The 22999-nt window shown below is 45.6% G+C and overlaps 1 protein-coding gene across 10 annotated transcripts in view; it reads right to left on the reverse strand.

Moving 5' to 3' along the window:
• Window positions 1-634: 634 nt before the first annotated feature.
• The window catches only part of huwe1 (HECT, UBA and WWE domain containing E3 ubiquitin protein ligase 1), a 279725-nt gene continuing 257360 nt past the window's right edge, over window positions 635-22999 (reverse strand). For all 10 annotated transcript variants that reach the window (XM_072246462.1, XM_072246465.1, XM_072246460.1 and 7 more), the window contains 10 exons: window positions 22339-22500; window positions 20907-21152; window positions 20376-20493; window positions 19306-19446; window positions 14116-14403; window positions 12865-12970; window positions 11493-11610; window positions 9481-9662; window positions 5135-5325; window positions 635-1869 (listed from right to left, as the gene is read on the reverse strand). In XM_072246462.1, coding sequence (XP_072102563.1) covers window positions 1767-1869; window positions 5135-5325; window positions 9481-9662; window positions 11493-11610; window positions 12865-12970; window positions 14116-14403; window positions 19306-19446; window positions 20376-20493; window positions 20907-21152; window positions 22339-22500 — 1655 coding nt within the window. In that variant the 3' untranslated portion in view covers window positions 635-1766. The remainder of the gene's footprint in view (window positions 1870-5134; window positions 5326-9480; window positions 9663-11492; window positions 11611-12864; window positions 12971-14115; window positions 14404-19305; window positions 19447-20375; window positions 20494-20906; window positions 21153-22338; window positions 22501-22999) is intronic.

A 22999-nucleotide genomic window follows, 5' to 3' on the forward strand; every position in this document is an offset into this window, starting at 1 on the left:
ATGTTTCTAAGGCCCCCACTTCCTCAGGAGGCTAAGGAAATTTGTCATGCTCCTGTTGACCCTGATTCTTACAGAAAGCGCCTTATCAGGATGCATCATCAGCATCCGGCTCAGTAGGGCAAATGCTCTGCACGTGTCAGCAAGAAACTGCAGAGAGATTTGGACACAGCTCAGCACACCACAGAAACCAGCCTTCCTTCCACAGACTGTTGTCTACATTTCTCACTGCCTCGGTAAAGCAGCTAGACCCCCCCTCACCCTGGATGTTCTTTCTAGCCCCCCACACCCCCCATCGGACAGAAGATATACAGCCCGATAGCATGTAGCACCAGGCTCAAGCACAGCTTCGGCCCTGCTATTGAACAGTTCCCTAGTATGATAAAATAGACTATTCACCTCATCGTCCACCTTGTCACGGCCCCTGCAACTTATTATCCTGTCTGCACATTTTCTCTGTAACTGCCACACTTTACTATGCGTTCTAGTATTACTCTCCCTTTTGTAATGTTGATCTGTATGGAAGGCATGCAAAACCAAGCTTCACTGTACCTCTGCTCATGTGACAATAAGTAACCTATTTACAAATTTAAAAACACCTCAGTACCCCACTGTACAGAATGACCAGACTTAAAAATATTTTTCAAACTAAACCTTTAATGAATCTTCTTTGTATAATTTTTTTCCTTTGTCCAAAGTACTACTGGGCATAACAGAACCCCTTCCCTCCTCTCTCGCTCGCACTCCTGAAGCCATTTCAAGGCAGGCAAAGGACCAGAAGTCGAATGAGATTGTGACTCTAGATGCAACCCATTTCCGATCTCGAAGTCCCTTATTTGCTTCTTGTTCTTAATCAACTTCTCCTTTTTTTTCATTTAAACATTCAAAATGTAGAATTAAGTGAATCAAACCAGCTTTTTATTTACTCCAGAATTTTCCAAAAAATCTAAACGAATAAATATGAAAAAAAAAGCATGAATGTGTCTACCGACTTTATGTCTGCACATATTTTACAACTTAAGCCTTTTCCCTTGCCCTTCTGTTCCCCTCCCTGGTTGCTCAACCCATCTTAATTTTGTTTTATTTTGTTGCTGTTCCCTGTCTGCGTGTTACTGTCCAATTATATGGGGATCCAGTTCAGAAACCACCGCCTTCCCATGATTCGCAAAAATAACCCCCAACCTCTCGCCCGGTCGCCGGTCTGCTGCTGATCGGATTAACGGGGCCACCTGTGGATCAAAACTCCTGTAATATTTATTTACATCCTCAGTATTTGCATGGATTCAGCGGAGAGAAACATAACAAAAAGGAAAAAAGAACAGCGTCGTGAAGAGTGACATTGAAACAAGTGGCCTCGGCAACACTGGAGACAATTTCTCACGTTGAGGAGAAGGTGTTCCTCTTTCATCAATGTACAGGTCAAGACAACACAAGCGCGCACAAACACAAAAGGAGATGCAACCTAACGGGTGGGGCGGAGGAGGAGGAGGTGTTCGGGGAAGTTGAAAAAAAGTTTCCAAAGTCAATATGTTTTTTTTTGTCCCCCCTCTTGTGAAGCTCACTCCAGTAATCCAGTCAGCACATTTGGTGCCTCTCTGTAACGCGAGTTGGTTTCTCTTAAAGCGAGCCTACCAGGACAGTCTGAGGAGAGCAAATTATGCACATTGTACAGTCGCGTTCTTTCTTTTTTTTCCAAAAAAAATCTCCCCTTGTGTACTGCCTGCTCTTCTTCGTTCTCTGTTTGCTCCTTCCTTTCTTCTGGTACAGCTTCAGGCAAGACCAAATCCTTCGGAACACTCTTGTATCGCCAGCAGCAGCATGTGACGAAGCTTCTCATAGCTCTCGTAGGCTGGAAGGTCCAGCTGGTTGAAGCTAGAGGTTAAAAACAAAATTCACGGTCACACCGGGGAGAGAGAGGGACACATATGAGGCACAAGAGATTCAGATTCAGCTTTTTGCATTTATCACCAGTACAGGGCGGTAATAACTTACGGTGTCGGTGGTCACTGTTTGGGTTTCGATTCCCGCTGCCGCCTGTCAGGAGTTTGCCAACCACCAACCCCCCCCCCCCCCCCCCCCACCTCTGTGTGGGTTTCTTCCAGGTGCTCCAGTTTCTTCCCAAATTCCAAAGACATACGGGTCGTAAGATATGGGCATGCTATATTAGCTGCCGTAAGCATAGTGACATTTGTGGACTGCTCCCAGCACAATCCTTGGACTGTGTTGGTCACCGATGTACGACAGAGTCAGGCTTATGAAGTCTGTTGTTTTTCCGCAGCAGCAGAGTGCAATACATAATAATAAAAAAAACTAAAAATGACAGCAGGTAAAAAAAAAAGATTAAATTAAATAAGTACAGCAAAAAAAAATTTAAAAATATTGAGGTGATGTTCATGGGTTCATTGTCCGTTCAGAAGTCTGATGGCGGTGGGGAAGAAGCTGTTCCTGAAACACGCACACACAGGACGACTCCCCGATCACAGACACACACAGAACCATCCTCCATCACTCACACATCCACAGCCCCCTGCCGCATTAGCCCACAACCCTCTGAGCACAGGGTTTTAATCTTCCATCTCTCTTCAATCTCCAACCCTTCCACCTTCCCTGCCCTGCCTTTGTTCCTGCTGACGCGTTCCTTTACCTAAACACAGGAAATTCTGCAGATGCTGGAAATCTTAAGCAACACACACAAAATACTGGAGGAACTCAGCAGGTCAGGACCGAGAGGGTCTTGGTGCAAAATGTTGACTGTTCATTTCCTTCCACAGATGCTGCCTGACATGCTGAGTTCCCCTAAGACTTTGTGGATGCAATATAATCTAAGGATGTGCTGGAGGCAGGCCACAAAGTACAGCAGGGGCCCCCAACCTTTTTTGTGTTCAAGTTCAACAGTGCGTGACAGGGAATGAGGAAAGGTGCAGCTAACTCGTATCATTTCATATTGCCAAATCATTCCTCGCGGCCCGGTACCAGTCCACGGCCCGGTGGTTGGGGCCACTGAAATATAGCATGCCACACGTTCGGGGAGGAAGCATCGTGCCTTATGGGGCAACAATATATTCTTTGCACACGACTGTCATTAAATTAGAAAGAGTGCAACGATTTCTGAGAATGTTGCCATGGCTCCTGAATTTTAGCGTGAGGTTTGGAAGGCAGGAAAGGAGTTTATTTCTAGGAGTGTTAATAGACCAAAGGAATGTGTAAAGTCATTGGAGGGGGGTGGTACGCAGTCTTTCTACCCAGGGAAATGAAATAACAAAGCAGAGGGAATCTCAGGTGAGAGGAGAAAAATTTAAAAGGGACCCAAGGGGGAATTTGTTCACACAGAGGCTGGTGAGTGTAAGGAACAAGCTGTCAGAGGAAGAGGTACACTAACAATACAAACACTTGGACAGGTACATGGATAGGAAGGGCTTAGAGGGTTAAGGGCAACTGGGACTAGCTTAGGGGGTGGGGGAGAGATCTTGGTCAGCATGGACCAATGGGGCCGAAGGGTCTGCTTCCATGCTACCTCACCACTTTTGGTCTCTATTTGCACTAGTTATCTTATTTTTATATATATGTACTTTTTTTTTTCCTTATTGTAATTTCTGTTCTGTTTTTATGCCTTACTCGGTACTGCTGCTGTGTAACAGTAAATTTTAGGGCATGTCAGTGATATTAAACCCAATTCTGACCCTGCACGTTGAGGGAAGAGCGTGGGGACATTGCCTTTAAGGGCACCGAAGCCTCAAGACATCAAGACTTTTGCAAACAAAGCAAATGCAGACATTGCAGTGCCGTACTATTTATTTTAATATTATGGCTTCATGGCTCCGTAAAGTTGTAATAGTTGGGAGGAGGTAACGGAGATAAGCTCCCACTACCTATTAAGTGCTGCCCGTGGCGTGCGTCTCACAGCACCTCTGAAAACAAAACCCAGTGGAACTGTTTCTACTGACAAGAGCAGGGGCAAGTGTGGGTTACTGGTGCCTTAATGCCAGTCGCTTTGGGCAGATAGGGCTCCTCAGTTGTGGTTGGCAGCTCATCTAGGAGAAGGAAAACTTTGATCTCAAACCTCTGCTGCCTTGCAGTTATACCAACTCTTGGGGAGGGCTTCGGGAGTAAACCCAAAGCAAAAAAATTCTGGAGCTGGAGTCCCGAAGGAAAGTCCTACGTTGAGATCAACGTTGACTGGTAACTCTTGCGATGATGTTGTACTGGCCTCTGCCGTTCCTTTGGTTCATCAATTGTGTGGAGAGGGGGAGCTTGCTACATGGACAACAGCTTGCTCTTCATATCATACTACCCTGGCTTGCGTATCTAGACAGCTGGGATGCAACATCCCTGGTCAACCCTGACCGACGGAGGCCACCCTAACCTTACAGTAATCGTCTTTTATGTCTTACTCTGCACTTCTACCACGAAACACAAATTTCAAGGCATACGTCAGTGATAATAAACCTGATTCTGATTAGGCACAGAACAAACTTAAACAGGAACTTTGATTCACTCAGTCCATTGTGCCCATGCCAAAGAAGAAGACGCCAATTGAGCTGATTCTGGCCGACAACCCTCTGCATTTTATCACAGACCTCTCCACTTTTGAGCACAGCTATGCTGAGCACTGCCAAAATAAATCAGCATCTATCATCAAGGCTCTCTTTTCGCTATTGCCATCTCACTCTCGGGGTCAGACACAGAGTGAAGCTCCCTCCACACCGTCCCATCACACACTCCCAGGATTAGACACAGGATGAAGCTCCTTCCACACCGTCCCATTATACACTTCCAGGGTCAGACACAGAGTGAAGCTCCCTCCACGCTGTCCCATCACACAATCCTGGGGTCAGGCAATGCGTGAAACTCCCTTCACACCGTCTCATCACACACTCCCAGGATCAGACACAGGATGAAGCTCCTTCCACACCGTTCCATTACACTCCCTGGGTCAGACACTTCCTCCACACTGGTGAAGTTACAGTGGCTAACTAACACACCGACCCCTCGTTGTTGGGATGAAGGAGGAAACTGGAACCCCCTAGGGGCACGGGGGTAATGTGCAAACTCCACACACACATGCAGGCAGTGCTGTCCCCTAATATCCCTTTAGATAAATAAGCCAAGGTAAACTACAGACACTGTAATTACTCACCAAGTGTGAGCGGAGGGCAGCCTGTCGGTCGAGCGATCGTCCCGGTGAATCTGGAACTTCTGTATCCCGTTCATCCCTTCCAGAGCCGCAAAGCCCTGCAGCGGGACCTTGGATGTGCCAGTGACAAACTGCAGGAACTTGGCACGGTCAGCCTGGTCGAAGGAACGTAGTGCCCGCCAGAACCACTGGATCTGTGGGTGGAAAAAAAACCACAGAGCTGGGTGTGAGACTTCAGCAAGCACCTTGACCAGACTATTAGCTCCGCCACAGACGGTTCCAAGCCTGGCTGCAAGAGGAGGGTCGGGCATGGGGCTAGCAACCTGTAAAAACCCAGAGCTAAAGAAACAACTACACCTGCAGACAACTTGACAGACTGGCCTGGGACAGAGGACTTTGGCAAGCTACAGCCGGTGGCCTATGCCACAGTTGGGATGATGGGTTTAACCAGCTTATTAACTTGGCTCAGCTCCTCCACACCCAGTGACTTGGCACCCATAGCTGTCTGTAGCAATCAATTCCACAGATACACAACACTCTGGCTAAAGAAATTCATCTTTGTTTGCTCTGATCCTAGACTCTGCATGTCACCTGAGCTGGAATGGGCCAACTGCAGCACTGAGCCATGCCCATAGGAGATTCCAGTCAGGGAAAAAAACAAACGACATTCTGAAAAGGTACGCTCTGTGACAGAATGTAGTAAGCAAAAAGTAGTAAGGTGAAAAGTAAAAGTGGGAGGCCGACAAATCCAGGGCAAGCATCAAAAAGGGCCACTTTTCAACATAATTGTATAAGGGCTAAGAGAGTTGTAAAAGCGCACCTGAAGGCTTTGTGTGTCAATGCAAGGAGCAATCGTAACAAGGTGGATGAATTAAAAGTGCAGATTGTTATTAATGAATATGATATAGTTGGGATCACAGAGACATGGCTCCAGGGTGACCAAGGATGGGAGCTCAACATTCAGGGATATTCAATATTCAGGAGGGATAGACATGAAAGAAAAGGAGGTGGGATGGCATTGCTGGTTAGAGAGGAGATTAATGCAATAGAAAGGAAGGACAGAAGCCGGGAAGATGTGGAATCGATATGGGTAGAGCTGCGTAACACTAAGGGGCAGAAAACACTGGTGGGAGTTGTGTACAGGCCACCTAACAGTAGTAGTGAGGTTGGGGATGGTATTAAACAAGAAATTAGAAATGTGTGCAATAAAGGAACTGCAGTTATAATGGGTGACTTCAATCTACATGTAGATTGGGTGAACCAAATTGGTTAGAGTGCTGAGGAAGAGGATTTCGAGGAAGGTATGCGGGATGGTTTTTTGAACCAACCTGTCAAGGAACCAACTAGAGAGCAGGCTATTCTGGACTGGGTTTTGAGCAATGAGGAAAGGTTAATTAGCCATCTTGTCGTGAGAGGCCCCTTGGGTAAGAGTGACCATAACATGGTGGAATTCTTCATTAAGATGGAGAGTGACATAGTTAATTCAGAAACAAAGGTTCTGAACTTAAAGAGGAGTAACTTTGAAGGTGTGAGACGTGAATTAGCTAAGATAGACTGGCAAATGACACTTAAAGGGTTGAAGGTGGATATGCAATGGCAAGCATTTAAAGATCGCATGGATGAACTACAACAATTGTTCATCCCAGTTTGGCAAAAGAATAAACCAGGGAAGGTAGTGCACCCGTGGCTGCAAGGGAAATTAGGGATAGCATCAATTCCAAAGAAAAAGCATACAAATTAGCCAGAAAAAGTGGCTCACCTGAGGACTGGGAGAAATTCAGAGTTCAGCGGAGGAGGACAAAGGGCTTAATTAGGAAGGGGAAAAAAGATTATGAGAGAAAACTGGCAGGGAACATAAAAACTGACTGTAAAAGCTTTTATAGATATGTGAAAAGAAAAAGATTGGTTAAGACAAATGTAGGTCCCCTACAGACAGAAACAGGTGAATTGATTGTGTGGAGCAAGGAGATGGCAGACCAATTGAATAATTACTTTGGTTCTGTCTTCACTAAGGAGGACATAAATAATCTTCCAGAAATAGTAGGGGACAGAGGGTCCAGTGAGATGGAGGAACTGAGGGAAATACATGTTAGTAGGGAAGTGGTGTTAGGTAAATTGAAGGGATTAAAGGCGGATAAATCCCCAGGGCCTGATGGTCTGCATCCCAGAGTGCTTAAGGAAGTAGCCCAAGAAATAGTGGATGCATTAGTGATAATTTTTCAAAACTCTTTAGATTCTGGACTAGTTCCTGAGGATTGGAGGGTGGCTAATGTAACCCCACTTTTTAAAAAAGGAGGGAGAGAGAAACCAGGGAATTATAGACCGGTTAGCCTAACATCGGTGGTGGGGAAACTGCTAGAGTCAGTTATCAAAGATGTGATAACAGCACATTTGGAAAGTGGTGAAATCATCGGACAAAGTCAGCGTGGATTTGTGAAAGGAAAATCATGTCTGACGAATCTCATAGAATTTTTTGAGGATGTAACTAGTAGAGTGGATAGGGGAGAACCAGTGGATGTGGTATATTTGGATTTTCAAAAGGCTTTTGACAAGGTCCCACACAGGAGATTAGTGTGCAAACTTAAAGCACACGGTATTGGGGGTAAGGTATTGATGTGGATAGAGAATTGGTTGGCAGACAGGAAGCAAAGAGTGGGAATAAACGGGACCTTTACAGAATGGCAGGCAGTGACTAGTGGGGTACTGCAAGGCTCAGTGCTGGGACACCAGTTGTTTACAATATATATTAATGACTTGGACGAGGGAATTAAATGCAGCATCTCCAAGTTTGCGGATGACACAAAGCTGGGCGGCAGTGTTAGCTGTGAGGAGGATGCTAAGAGGATGCAGGGTGACTTGGATAGGTTGGGTGACTGAGTGGGCAAATTCATGGCAGATGGAATTTAATGTGGATAAATGTGAGGTTATCCACTTTGGTGGCAAAAACAGGAAAACAGATTATCATCTGAATAGTGGCCGATTAGGAAAAGGGGAGGTGCAACGAGACCTGGGTGTCATTATACACCAGTCATTGAAAGTGGGCATGCAGGTACAGCAGGCGGTGAAAAAGGCGAATGGTATGCTGGCATTTATAGCGAGAGGATTCGAGTACAGGAGCAGGGAGGTACTACTGCAGTTGTACAAGGCCTTGGTGAGACCACACCTGGAGTATTGTGTGCAGTTTTGGTCCCCTAATCTGAGGAAATACATTCTGGCCATAGAGGGAGTACAAAGAAGGTTCACCAGATTGATTCCTGGGATGGCAGGACTTTCATATGATGAAAGACTGGATGAACTAGGCTTATACTCGTTGGAATTTAGAAGATTGAGGGGGGATCTGATTGAAATGTATAAAATCCTAAAGGGATTGGACAGGCTAGATGCAGGAAGATTGTTCCTGATGTTGGAGAAGTCCAGAACGAGGGGTCACAGTTTGAGGATAAAGGGGAAGCCTTTTAGGACCGAGATTAGAAAAAACTTCTTCACACAGAGAGTGGTGAATCTGTGGAATTCTCTGCCACAGGAAACAGATGAGGCCAGTTCATTGGCTATATTTAAGAGGGAGTTAGATATGGCCCTTGTGGCTAAAGGGATCAGGGGGTATGGACGGAAGGCTGGTACAGGGTTCTGAGTTGGATGATCAGCCGTAATCATACTGAATGGCAGTGCAGGCTCGAAGGGCCGAATGGCCTACTCCTGCACCTATTTTCTATGTTTCTAGAACAGTAGGGAACAAGCCTACCACAGTGCCTAGGACCTTTAGATTATTAATACAACCCAGTAAGATGACTCAAGGTAAAATACATCAGTAATGCAAAATGCAGATTAGTCAGCTGACATTCGCCTGGACTCACAGCTTTTCTCCCGGAGGAAGAACAAATTTCCCTTATCATGTCCCGGCCAGTGACAGCACGTTAAATATAGGGGGAAACTCCTACACCACTTAGTTACACATTCCCAGGGTCAGACACAGAGAAGCTCCCTCCACACTGTCCCATTGCATATACTCAGGGTCAGACACAGAGTGAAGCTCCCGATAGACTGTCCCATCACACCCTCCTGAGGTCAGACACAGAGAGAAGCTCCCTCCACACTATCCCATTGCATATACTCAGGGTCAGGCACAGAGTGAAGCTCCCTCCACACAATCCCATCATGTACTCCCGGGTTCAGGCACTGAGTGAAGCTCCCAATAGACTGTCCCATCACAACCTCCTGAGGTCAGACACAGAGTGAGGCCCCCTCCACACCATCCCAGGGTCAGCTCCTTTTACACTGTAACAGTTTACACCCCATGATGAGGAAGTAACAGCTATTGTGTAAAGAGTAAGGGGTGCAGAATGTCATACCTGTATGGAGTTAACCTGGTACTTGTGGTATTCAGTGTTGGCTTTCAAGTCATCGATGTCAATCGTTGGTAGACCAGAAATGAGTAGCTCCAACTCCTGCTCCGTAAAAATTGATATCAATCGCTTGGGGATGATCTCGTAGAAGCCCTCCAGGAAGGCAGCCAGCTGTTTCCGGATAGCACCTGCCACAAAGCGCAAGGAAAAACGAGTTACACCCAGTGGGCACTTTATTAGGCACATCTGCTCACTAATGCAAGTATCTTCTCAGCCAATCATGTAGCATCAACTTAATGCATAAAAGCAGGCAGATATGGTAAAAAGGTTCAGTTGTTGTTCAGACCAACCATGAGAATGGGGAAGCAATGTGATCTAAGTGACTTTGACTGTGGAATGATTGTTTATGCCAGATGGGGTGGTTTGCATAGCACAGAAACTGCTGACCTCCTGGGGTTTTCATGCACAACAGTCTCTAGAGCAGAGGTTCCCAGTCTGGGGTCCACAGACCCCTTGGTTAATAGTAGGGGTTCATGCCATTAAAAAGTTGGGGACCCCTGCTCTAGAGTTTACAGAGCGTGGCCGAACTGGTTCAAGCTGACAGGAAGACAACAGTAACTCATATTTTAGAACACTGCTGAGCAAATGAGAATCTCTGAATGCACGACACGTCAAACCTTGAAGTGGATAGGCAATAGCAGCAGAAGACCACAAACATACAGAGTTACCACTTTATTAGGTACAGGAGGTATCCAATAAAGTGGAGACCTGAGTCATTTTCATAAAACTGACCCTTTGATCCAGCTGGACTTTTTTTTTCAAGAACATAAGATATAGTAGACCACTTCATCCATGAAGCCTGCTTTTACGTTTCAAGATCATGACTTACTGATTTCACTGCAATTTTCCTGCCCCATGTCCTATCATATCCTTTAGTGTTTTGGTGGAAGAATTGAGTGCAGGAGTTGGGATGTAATGCTGAAGTTATATAAGATGTTGGTGAGACCTAATTTGGTGTATTGTGTGCAGTTCTGGTCACCTACCTCCAGGAAAGGTAGCATTCTGGATAACCTCTCACCCCTTCTCTTCACCTCCCTCTGGTTCCTTTCCTCATTCCCTTTCTCTCATGGTCCACCCCCTCTCCTATCAGATTTCTTCTTCAGCCCATTACTTCTTCCAACTATCACCTTGCAACTTCTTACTTTACCATCCCTCCCCCACCAAATCCATCTTCACCCTCATCTGGTCTCACCTATCACTAGTATTGTTTGTACTCCTCCCACCTCCTTAATCTGGCTCCTTTCCCCATCCTTTCCAATCCTGATGAGGGATCTCGGCTTGAAATGACCACTCTTTATTTTCCTAGCACACATGTAGAATATAAAGAAATCACAGCAGTGCCTCTACTTGCTTAGGAGTTTGCGAAGATTTGCACAACATCTAAAACTCGGACAATTTCTATAGATGTGTGCTGGAGAGTATCCTGACTGCTTGCATCACAAGCTGGTATGGAAAAACCAACGGTTTGAATGGAAAATCCTACAAATTGTAGGGGGTACAGCCCATACATCACAGGTAAAGCCCTCCCAATGATTGAGCACATGTACAGAAATGCTGCTGCAAAAAAGCAGCATCCTTAATCAAGGGCCCCCACCACCCAGGGCTTCTCCCTGCTGCCATCAGGAAGGTAGTACAGGTGCCTGCAAGGAAATAAATCTCAGATGGTGACTGTTGTGGACTGAAAGTGAGAAGGGGGCAGGAAGGTTGGTGAACCCTTTGCATTTACCTGGTTTTCTGCATTAATTATTCATTAAATGTGGTCTGATCTTCATCTAAGTCACAATGATAAACACAATCTGTCTAAACTAGTAACACACAAACACTTGTAACCTTCTCATCAATACTGAGTACACCATTTAAACAATGACAGTCTAGGTTGAAAAAGGTATGTGGACTCTGGGGTAATGCCTGTGGGGAAACTGTTCCCTAGCCCTCCAGACCAACCCTGGGTCACTCACCGGTCATCTTCATCTGACAGACCAGATGAACATACTCCTTTTTGTTCTCTTCCGTCACGACAACGTGTGTCCCGTTGGGCTTCAGATCCCGTACCTCACACACACCAAACTCCTGCACCTGTGGGGAAAAGGGACACCTTGTACTTGTATTTCTCCGAAGCAATTCACAAATCAAGCAGAGAGCGAGTAGGAATCCAAGTGCCGAAGAATTGTGAATGCCCAGGTGGGAGATTAAGACATTCCCGCAGGATGAGATGGTGCGATAAGCCCAAATAAGATGCTAAAAGAATTCACAGAGACAGGAGAGTTGAATGGCCCCAGGTGGGATGTTAAAATGTAAATGGAGACAGAATAAAGTTGGATCTTTAGATATTCACTGAGTGGTATAAACTCAGGTGAGAGATTTGAGTATTGACACAGTGAGGAGAGAGAGTGAAGGCATTACATTTTCAGAGTGGGACAAACCCAGGTTGGGTACAAAAATATTTATGGAACGGAATTAAGATGCCAATAGGGATCGAAGATAAGACTCTTAAACAGATCTTTCACATGATAAAGATGAACTCTTAAACTCTCTATGTTATCATGGTCCTTCCAAGGGAACAGATCTTTAACCAGTCAGGTTACTATCTGTATTTTTCAAGCTGATTCTTTGGGGTAGAGTGTTTTACATTCCTGCCATAGCTGGGATAAAAAGTTCCCACCAGACTAGATTTATTAGTGATTGTCTTGTCAACTCAACCAAGAAGCATCCTGAACCTATTCTTTCCATCTCTTAGGATGGGATGATATCAGAGAGGAGGTTCACAAGAATGATCCCAGGGTTACCTTATGAAGAGTGTCTGATGGCTGTGGGCTTGTATTTGCTGGAGTTTACAAAAATGAGGGAGGGTCTCTTTGGAACCCATCGAATATTGAAAGGCTGAGAGATAGTGGATGTGGAGGCAAGGTTTCCCATAGGACCAAAGAGCACAGCCTTAGAATACAAGGATGTCCCTTTAGAATAGAGATGAGAAGGAATTTCTTTAAAGAGTGGTGAATCTGTGGAATTCATTACCACAGACAGCTGAGAAAACCAAGTCATTGGGTATATTTAAAGCAGAATTTGATAAGTTCTTGCAGCACACACAAGTTCTTGATTAGTTAGGCCATCAAAGGTGACAGGTAAACGAAGAGGGGGAAGGACTGGAATCATGAAGTGCTTTGGTATCAGTAGAGTGAAATGCGCTACACCATTCAAAGAGCTAGCAAGGAGAATATTAGGTTCAATAGCTCATTGACATGAATGATTTCTTAGGGGTTGGGAGGGCCAGACTTCTTGCCAGTGGCTGGAGAGGGATGGCAAGCCCCTTGGATGGCCTATTAGCAATACCTCTGTACTGAAGGTGAGCTCATAGCCGAGAGTGGAGACATCATTTTCCAGCAGGTACACCAGCCCTTGATAGAAGTGGTAGTCTTCACTCTCCATGTCTGTATACCTGTCAATGAAAGCAAAGCAGCAAAGTGTTAAAAAGAAAGACTCCCAAGCTGCAGAGATGCCCGTTTATCTGTCCACATACCTGCAGGACGTGGAACAGCATGGGGCTTGGAGTGTGGGCAAGGTGTGCAGCAGACCAGGGAGACTAGAATAGTAGAATAAAGGCCCTTCGGCCCACATTGCTGTGCCAAACCAATTAAATTACTGATCAAATGGGCAACTAAACTAATCCCTTCTACCTACACAATGTCCATATCCTTCCATTTCCCTCACATTCACGTGCCTATCTGAACGTCTGTAATGTTTTGGCCTTTTCCACCATCCCAGGCAGCGCATTCCCAGCACCCACCACTCTCTGTGTAGAAAACAGATGTATCCCTCACATCTCCTTTGAAATTACCCCTCACCTTAAATGCATGCCCCCTGATATTAGACACTTCAATGGGAAACAGATATTCTACCCTACTCAATCTGTGCCTCTATCAGATCTCCCCTGTTTCAGAGACAACAAACCAGGTTTGTCCAGCCTCTTGTTATAGCACATGCCTTCTAATCCAGGCAGCGTCCTGGTACAGCTCTTGTCCAAAGCCTTGATATCCTTCCTATAATGGGGTAACCAGCAGTCAGGAACATAGCTATGTTTATGTACAAGCTGAATCCGACAAGTTATTACATCTATGCAGGGGTTGGCAGCTTTGTCACCACACGTGGCCTCAGTGGTCCTGCTTTATTTCGTTCTCAATCCTTCAAGGATTCTCAGACACCTGCAGTGTATAAAACAGGGGCGACACGGTAGGCATAGCGGACAGTGCAATGTTTTACAGTGCCAGTGATCCGGGTTCAATTCCTGCTGCAGTCTGTAAGGAGTTACTCTCCCTGTGACCACGAGTGCCCACAGTTGGCCAGGGTGGTCAAGACAAAGTGGAGTATGCTTGTCTTCACCGTCTGAGGCAAAAGATGTAGGTGTGGGGAGGTTGTATATTATACTTGTAAAAATCACTGGTTAGGCTGCACTTGGATATTACAGTCTGCCTGCTCCCAACCCATGCAAAAACGGTCGCCCAATGCAATGAAGGATCTCCTTGTCACCCCCGTGTTTCCTGCTTATACAGCATGCCAGGTGAGAGAGAAGGAGAGCGAGGGTACCTGACGGATTTGCCCAAGATGTGCTTGTAGAAGGAACGGGTAAAGTAGCACTCCAGCAGCCGGTTGTCGTAGACCGCCTTGGCCACGATCCGCCCCACGAACTTGAAGTAGCTGAGGTGGTTAGGGTTGCAGTGTGAAGATGGGTTGATGGTGTAGGTGACGCGGTCACCGGGTGATGTGCGAAACAGGGCGTACATGGGGTTGAACATCTCCCGGGAGATAATCATGTACCACTCGCGCAGCAGGCCCCCTGCGTCCTGCCCTTCCTCCCCTTCGAAGACGATGTACCTGGAAAGGCAAAGTCAAAGTCAAATTGATTGTCAAAGTATGTATACAATGAGTATTAAATAAGACTGAGAACAGGAGTTGAAGAGCATTTGAAATTGAGCGTGGGGGTTGTGGAATCAAAGTGAATTCATTATCAGAGTATGTATGTCACCATTTACTATCCTAAGCTTCATTTGTTTGCAGGCATTCACAGTAGAACAAAGAAATACAATAGAATCAATGAAAAACTACACACAAATACAGACAACCAACCAATGTGCAAAAAAGACAAATACAAAACGTTCAGAGTTCATGGGAGTGAAGTTATCCGATGCTGATTCAGAAGCCTGATGGTTAAAGGGTAGTAACTGTTCCTGAACCGACTTGGCCAGAGGGTTTTGATAAACACAAGAGACTGCAGATGCTGGAAATCCAGACCAACAATCATAAAATGCTGGAGGAACTCAGCAGGTCAGGCAGCATCTATGCAGGGATATAAACGGTCAATATTTCAGGCCAAAGCTGAGTCTTGATGAAGGGTCTCAGCCTGAAGCATCGACTGTTTATTTTCCTCTGTAGATGCTGCCTGACCTGCTGAGTTCCACTAACGTTTTGTACATTGCTCTAGGGTTTGTTCTGGTGTGTGATTAGCTGCCGAGGAAAGCTAGAGTTGAGCAGTTCAGATACAGAAGCCCGCCAGGTGACACCAATAGCGTTGAATGCACAAACCATGGATTTCTCCAGCCGCAATAGTGAACGGTGGCATTGACGGGGGTCTGCTGTTGGGGAAAGCTGTGGACTGGATCAGATGTTAATCTGAAACCCAACTTCTCTCTATGGCAAAGGCAGTTCACAAAACTGTGGCTGCTGGATATCTCAGTCTAACCCAGCATCCTATCCGGATGCATCACAGCTTGGTATGGCAATTGTTCTGCCGAGATTGTAACTGCAGAAAGTTGTGGACTGTCACGTAACTAGTCTCCCCCTCGGTGGACTTTGTCCATACTGCCTCCTGTCTAGAGGAAGCAGCCAACATAATCCAGGAGCCTGGTTATTCTTTCTTCTCCTGATAGAAAAGCGTGAGAACATGAAACATAAGACTCAACTTCTACCCCACTGCTGTGAGAGTCTTGAACAGACTTCTGTACAAAATAAAGACGAACTCATGACCTCTCATTTGACCATATCACCGTGCTTACACCTGCTCCTGTCTAGCTGCATTGCACTGTGTGATACTGCATTTTGCTATTGGTTTCTCTTATGTACTACCCGGGAGTACTTGTGTTTGGAATGACCTGCCAGATTGGCAGGCAAAACAAAGCAATTCACTGTTCCTTGGGACATGTGGCAATAATACAACAATGACTGATACTCAGCTGGTCAGGCAGCGTCTACGGAGAAAGAAACACGGAGATAATACTTCCTGAGTTTTCATCAGAAGCAGCTATTAGGAAAGTCATCGAGTCTGTTCTGCCATTCCATCGTGGTTGACTTACCCTCTCAACCCCATTCTCCTGCCTTCCCCAATACCTTTTATGCCTTTACTAACCAAGAACCCATCAACCTCCACTTTTAATATACACAATGACCTGCCTCCATAGTCATCTGTGGCAATGAATTCCAGATTCACCCCCTCAGGCTAAAGAAATTCCTTCTCACCTCTGTTCTAAAGGGATGTCCCTCTACTCTGAGGCTGTGCCCTCTAGTCAGAGACTCCCCCGCTGCTGGAAGCCACCTCTCCACATCCACTCAATCTAGGCCTTTCAATATTCCATCGGTTACAATGAGAATCCCTCTCATTCTGCTAAACTCCAGTTAACCTTTTCATTCTCGGGGCCATTCTCATAAACCTCTTCTGGAGCTTCTCCAAAGACAGCACATCATTTCCTAGAAAGGGGGCCCAAAACTGCTCGAAATGCTCCAAGTGTGGTCTGACCAATGCTTATAAAGCATCAGCATTATACCCTTGCTGTTATATTCTAGTCCTCTGAAAATAAACAGAAAGCTGTAATAGTAGGGGATTTTAACTTTCCACATATTGACTGGGACTCCCACACTGTGAAAGGGTTAGATGGCGTTGAGTTTGTCAAATGTGTTCAGGAAAGTTTTCTAAATCAATATATAGAGGTACCAACGAGAGAGGATGCAATACTTAATCTCCTATTAGGGAACCGGGCAGGTCAAGTGACAGAAGTATGTGTAAGCGAACATTTTGGGTCCAGTGACCTTAATGTCATTAGTTTCAAGTTAATTATGGATAAGGATAGGTCTGATCCTCGAGTTGAGGTTCTAAATTGGAGAAGGGCCAATTTTGAGGAAATGAGAAAGGATCTAGGAAGAGTGGATTGGGATAAGTTGTTATCTGGCAAGGATGTGTTCAGTATGTGGAAGGCATTCAAAGGTGAAATTTTGAGAGTGCAGAGTTTGCATGTTCCTGCCATAATTAAAGGCATAATTAACAGGCATAGGGAACCTTGGTTTTCAAGGGATATTGGTGAATCTAGTTAAGAAAAAGAGAGAGGTGTATAGCAGGTATAGGCAACAAGGAAAAAAATGAGGCATTTGAAGAGTATAGAAAATGTAAGAAAATACTAGAGGAGGAAATCAGGAAGGCAAAAAGACATGAGGTTGCTTTGGCAGATAATGTGAAGGTAAACCCGAAGAGTTTCTGCAAGTACATTAAGACTAAAAGGATAGTAAGGGACAAAATTGGTCCCCTAGAAGATCAAAGTGGTTGTCAATGTGTGGAGCCTCACGAGATGGGGGAGACCTTAAACAAATTTTTTGCATCAGCATCTCAGGAAACTAGCACAGCCTATATGGAAGGAAGGGAAACAAGCAGCAGTGTCATGGAACATATAGATATTAAAGAGGAGGAGGTGCTTGCTGCCTTACAGCAAATAAAGGTAGATAAATCCCCCGGGCCTGACATGATATTTCCTCGGACCTTGAGAGAGACTAGTGTAGAAATTGCAGGGGCTCTGGCAGAAATATTTAAAATGTCCTAAGCCACAGGTATGGTGCTAGAGGACTGGAGGATTCCGTTGTTTAAAAAATGTTCTAAAAGTAAACCAGGTAATTACAGGCCGGTGAGCCTGACATCAGTAGCAGGTAAATTATTGGAAGGTGTTCTGAGAGATCAGATGAACAAGTACTTGGACAGCCAAGGGCTGATCGTCAGCATGGCTTTGTGCATGGTAGATCGTGTTTAACGAACCTTGTAGAGCTTTTTGAGGAGGTTACCAAGAAAGTAGACGAAGGAAAGGCTGTGGATGTTGTCTACATGGACTTCAGTAAGGTCCTTGACAAGGTCCCACATGGAAGGCTAGTTCAGAAGGTTCAGACACTAGGTATCCATGGAGAGGTTGTAAACTGGATTCGAAACTGGCTGTGTGGGAGAAGACAGAGAGTGGCAGTGGATGACTGCTTATCAGACTGGAGGCCTGTGACTAGTGGTGTGCCTCAAGGATCTGTGCTGGGACCATTGTTGTTTGTTGTCTATATCAATGATCTAGATAATAATGTGGTAAATTGGATCAGCAAGTTTGCTGATGACACTAAGATTGGAGGCATTGTGGACAGTGAGGAAGGCTTTCAAAGCCTGCAGAGGGATCTGGACCAACTGGAAAAATGGGCCAGAAAATGGCAGATGGAATTTAAAGCAGACAAGTATGAGGTGTTGCATTTTGGAAGGATAAGTCAAGGTAGGACATACACAGTAAATGGTAGGGCACTGAGGAGTGGAGAGGAACAAAGAGATCTGGGAGTTCAGATACATAATTCCCTGAAAGTGGCGTCACAGGTAGACAGGGTTGTAAAGAAGGCTTTTGGCATCCTGGCATTCATAAATCAAAGTACTGAGTACAGAAGTTGGGATATTATGAGGAGGTTGTATAAGACATTGGTGAGGCCAAATTTGGAGTATTGTGTACAGTTCTGGTCACCTAACTATAGGAAGGCTATCAGTAAGATTGAAAGAGTGCAGAGAAGATTTACTAGGATGTTGCCAGGTCTTCAGGAGTTGAGTTACAGGGAAAGATTGAACAGGTTAGGACTTTATTTATTGGAGCGTAAAAGAATGAGGGGAGATTTGACAGAGGTTTACAAAATTATGAGGGGTATAGACAGAGTAAATGTGAATAGGCTCTTTCCACTTAGATTAGGAGAGATAAATACGAGAGAACATGGCTTTACGGTGAAAGGGAAAAGGTTTAGGGAGAACATTGGGGGAACTTCTTCACTCAGAGAGTGGTGGGAGTGTGGAACAAGCTGCCATTAAGTTTTAAGAATAAATTGGATAGGTACATGGATGGGAGAAGTCTGGAGGGTTATGGACTGGATGCAGGTCAATGGGACTAGCGGAATAATGTTTTGGCACAGATTAGAAGGGCCAAATGGCCTGTTTTCTGTGCTGTAGTGTTCTATGGTTCTAAATGAATGCTAACATTATATGTGGCTTCCTTACCACTGACTCAAGTTTCAAGTTAACCTTCAGGGAAAATCTGCGCCTCTGATTTCTAAATTTGCTCCCCATTTAGGGAAGAGTCGCTCTGGTTCTAATGAATGGTCATCAGCTGGAAACGTGGACTGCTTCTGTCTCCACAGATGCTGCCTGACTTGCTAAGTAATGCCAGAACTTGGTGTTTCTGGGGAAGTTGCCCAGGACAACACTTGCTTCTCAAAGTTTGAGTTTGTCCAATATTTCAACTAGGGCACTATTTCTGAGGAACTGCTGTCAAAAGTGACTATCAGATTTACACCACTGACTATAGCAGCCATACAGAGTTTTCAGGCATACCGATAGTCGATGGAAAATGGAGTTTGCCTTTTGCCACCTCCCTTCCCCCTCAAGTTTGCTAATTTCCATGCCCCACGCCACAAAAGAAGGCCAAGGCTGGAAGGTTGCGTGGGAACCATTCTTACAGCCTGTTCTTCATTTCCTCTGGGGACTTCCGATGTAGCTCTCGGTACGAGTCCTCGAAGACGTGGTCCCTCCTCACGTGGACCGCCAGATCCTCCTTGCGGATCCCCTCGTCCAGGCGCTCCAGCTCCTGACGGAAATACCTAGCCGGAAGAGAAACGGGAGGCAGGTTAGAGTGGGGGGGGGAGGGGGGTAATGGTGTCAGGTGGGGGGAGTCTCCCACCCATGGGTCGGCCCTTACACAGAGGGTTATTCCATTAAGATGCAGGTGGACTGCAAGATGGGGAATTTGACACATGACATAGAACAATCATTCAACATGAATACACACCCTTTGGCCCATCACATGCATGCGCAGCTGCCATTTGCTGTATAAAAAAATCTACTTTTGACATACTTAACCTCAATCACCTTAAAATTATTCCATCTCGTATTTGGCTGGGAAAATGTCCCTGGCTAACCACTTGATCTATGCCTCTTACATTCTGATGAAAGGTTATCAACCTGAAAGTCTGCCTGGCATTTTGAGAACCATCAACTTTTCCACTCTGGTACTCTGGAACAGCAGTCCTCACCTGCCTGCACCAAGTGGGTTTGATGGGCTGACAATGAAACAGGCAGCCGGAAAGTTTCCTGGAAGAGACGTACAAGGTGTAATATCACTGCTGTGGAAAACTTAATGGTCTTGCCGAGTTCCGCTCTCTATGGCTTCTTGCTCTTTGAGCCCTCAGACATCGATCAAAAGTGCAGCAAAAAGCAGAAACTGGTTCCTGCTTGATACTTTCTCTAGGCAAGACAGTATGGAAGGATACTCCTGCTGAATCCATAGGAAAACTTCTGGCCCATCAACTCTCAGAGCAATCCCATTCCTCTCTAATTCCACATGGAAATACTGAGGGACCTAAAATAGCTGCTCAGCCAGGATATCCAGCACATTATCTCTGGAGTACCAACTATGGTTCTGGGAATGTTTAACCAGTGTTGTGGCAGCAACAGAAGGTAGTGTGATGTGGATTTTGCAATGGGAAACAGAATGGATTTGCAAACTGGGTTCAGGGAGTCAGAGACATACTTGCGCTTGACATCGAAGTCAAGTATCCGAATGTAGTCCACGAGAACAGCGAATGGACCGTCTGCCAGGTGAGTGGTGGACTGCCGCAGGATCTGGTTTAGCACAGTTCGATGCGTTTCTGCAGCAAAACACAAAACAAAGCACAGATTAAATCGATGGATCAGTAGGTAGTTCAAATAGAAGGTGAAGTCTCCTCTACACACACCGGAGGTCATAGACAGAGTGAAGCGCCCTCCATACCATTCTATCATACATGCCTGAGACCATGATTGCCCACCTCATACGAAACGGCACATAACAAACTGAGTGGAGCTCCCTCCACATGGTCCCATCACACAATCCAGGGGTAAAAATGCCTCTTTCCTGTCCCATCATACATTCCTAGTGCAGCTACAATAATAATAATTTTAGTTCCATATTCTCATAAAGCTGGAGAAGGAAATATCTGATTTCTAAAGACCCTTTCCAAATATCAAACATTTCCCATTAAATCACATTACAAGAAGCTAACTAACTACTTTTGAGACCTACCTGCAAAGCGGAGGAACTTCTGAGTGTCTGGAGGCAGGTTGGAGGAGATGTGCATAGATGAGGGCTCCCGGGAGAAGAACGGGTCGAGGGAGGAAGGCGTGGCTGGGGTGACCGGGGCAGGGGAAAGGGGCGGTGCCTCGTCCTTGATGTGGGCCAGCTGGCTCTCCCTCGTGTCGCGCACGGGGGGCTTGCTTTCCCTCTCGGTCGCATGGACAAGGAAAAAGGCTTCCACTGCGGGCTGTAGGACTGTGCAGGGAGAGAGAGAGAAAACAAAAAAGGTCATTGTAGTAGAACTAAAACAACTGTATTCATTAACCAACTTTACCCATTCCTTGGGTGGCAGGTGGAAATACATCTCTACCAAAGGAGGTATAAGGCGCCCCTTCCCTTCGCTAGCTACCGCAGGTCACCCTTGGCAAGCTGTAGCGCCTGCTTAGCCCCTCCCCCCGATCAGGATCACACGAAGCCATGGAAGCAGGTGGTGGATGGTCCTATGAGCAGATGATGCATATCGCAAGTCCTGGTTATGTGAACACTGATACCAGGCAGACAATCTCTGAAGAGTATTGATAATGGCTGAGGTCACCCATCTGAGGTCAAACCACTTCTGTAGAAAAAAATTTGCCAAAATCAATCATGGTCATGAAAAAACCATGATTGCCCATGTCATATAATATGGCACATAACAAACGAATGAACCAATTCCTGGACCACAGGCTTCACACAATATAGAAGAAGAATGCTATGCCGACCTTATAACCTCCTCCAAGAAAGATCTAACCGTTCCATCCCACATAGCCCTCCATTTTCCTATCATGCAGCTGCCTGTCTACGAGTCTCTTAAATGTCCCTAACATATCTGCCTCTCCCAACCCTGGCAGTACATTCAACCCACCCACCACTCTAAAAAAAAACCTGACATCCCTCCTATACTTTCCTCCAATCACCTTAAAAGTATGTGCTCTCATTGTCTGAATGGGAAAAAGGACGGCAATAGTTAGTATGAAAAAACATACTATTAAGATGATAAGAGGCTGTTTACTCGATCTGGGTCTTTTATCATCTTATACCTTTATCAAGCCACCTCTTATCCTCCTTTCCAGAGAAAAGTGATAGCTCGCTCAACTTATCCTCCTTTGACACGCTCGCTAAAGCTTCCACATAATGAGGCGACCAAAACTGAACACAATATTCCAAGTGTGGTCTAACCAGAGTTTAATAGAGCTGCAGCATTATGCTTCTTGAACCCAATTCCCCTGACTAATGAAGGCCAGCACGCTACATGCCTTCCTAACCACCCTATCAATTTGGGTGGCAAGTTTTTGTGATCTATGGATGTGGACCCTAAGATCCCTCTGTTCCTCCACACTTCAATCCCAGACACGAGCCCCCTTCCCCTTCCCAAGTGATCCAGCACCATTCCCTGGCTCACCCAAGACAGCGTGCTGGTCGTGCGACTCTTCCAGCTCCTTCAGGCACTCGCCCAGCATGTCCCATAGCTCGTCCAGGCTCAGCTGCTCGCTCAGTAGGGGCAACTCTGGCAGCTTCTCCTCCTCCTCCTTCTTCTCGCCCGCTTGGCTTGCCTCAGAACCTGCTGCACGGACAAACAGAAGGGGCTTCTTGTCAGAAGTGGCACTGAGACAGAGGAGGTTCCTCACTTCAAACCCACCAATTCTGGATTGACTGTCACGTTTTTCAACAACCCTAACCTTACCTCAACAATTGAAAACCATGGACCACCTCTTAGAATCCATAGTCTGCTATTGCTGAGGTTGCTGACCCTTTGATCCATTCAGTCCATGCCAACCAGTGCCCACCAAGCTGGTCCTGTACCCCTCCATGGACCTGTTCAAATGCTTCTTAAACAATACTATTGTGTCTGCTGTTGTGCTTTTAGTATTTCACTAACATTTGAGTAATCCTGTAAATATATTGTTGGATTAAACAATCTGATATAACTATAACATTACGGTTTATATGTATAAATACATATACACATAAACGTACGCATATAAACATATGCATATGTCACCACGCTACCATGCGATACATGTGTGCCTTGCTTACAGTGAACATGAATTTACACACACATT

Source organism: Mobula birostris, chromosome 29, assembly GCF_030028105.1.
Source record: "Mobula birostris isolate sMobBir1 chromosome 29, sMobBir1.hap1, whole genome shotgun sequence".
Lineage (NCBI taxonomy): Eukaryota > Metazoa > Chordata > Chondrichthyes > Myliobatiformes > Myliobatidae > Mobula > Mobula birostris.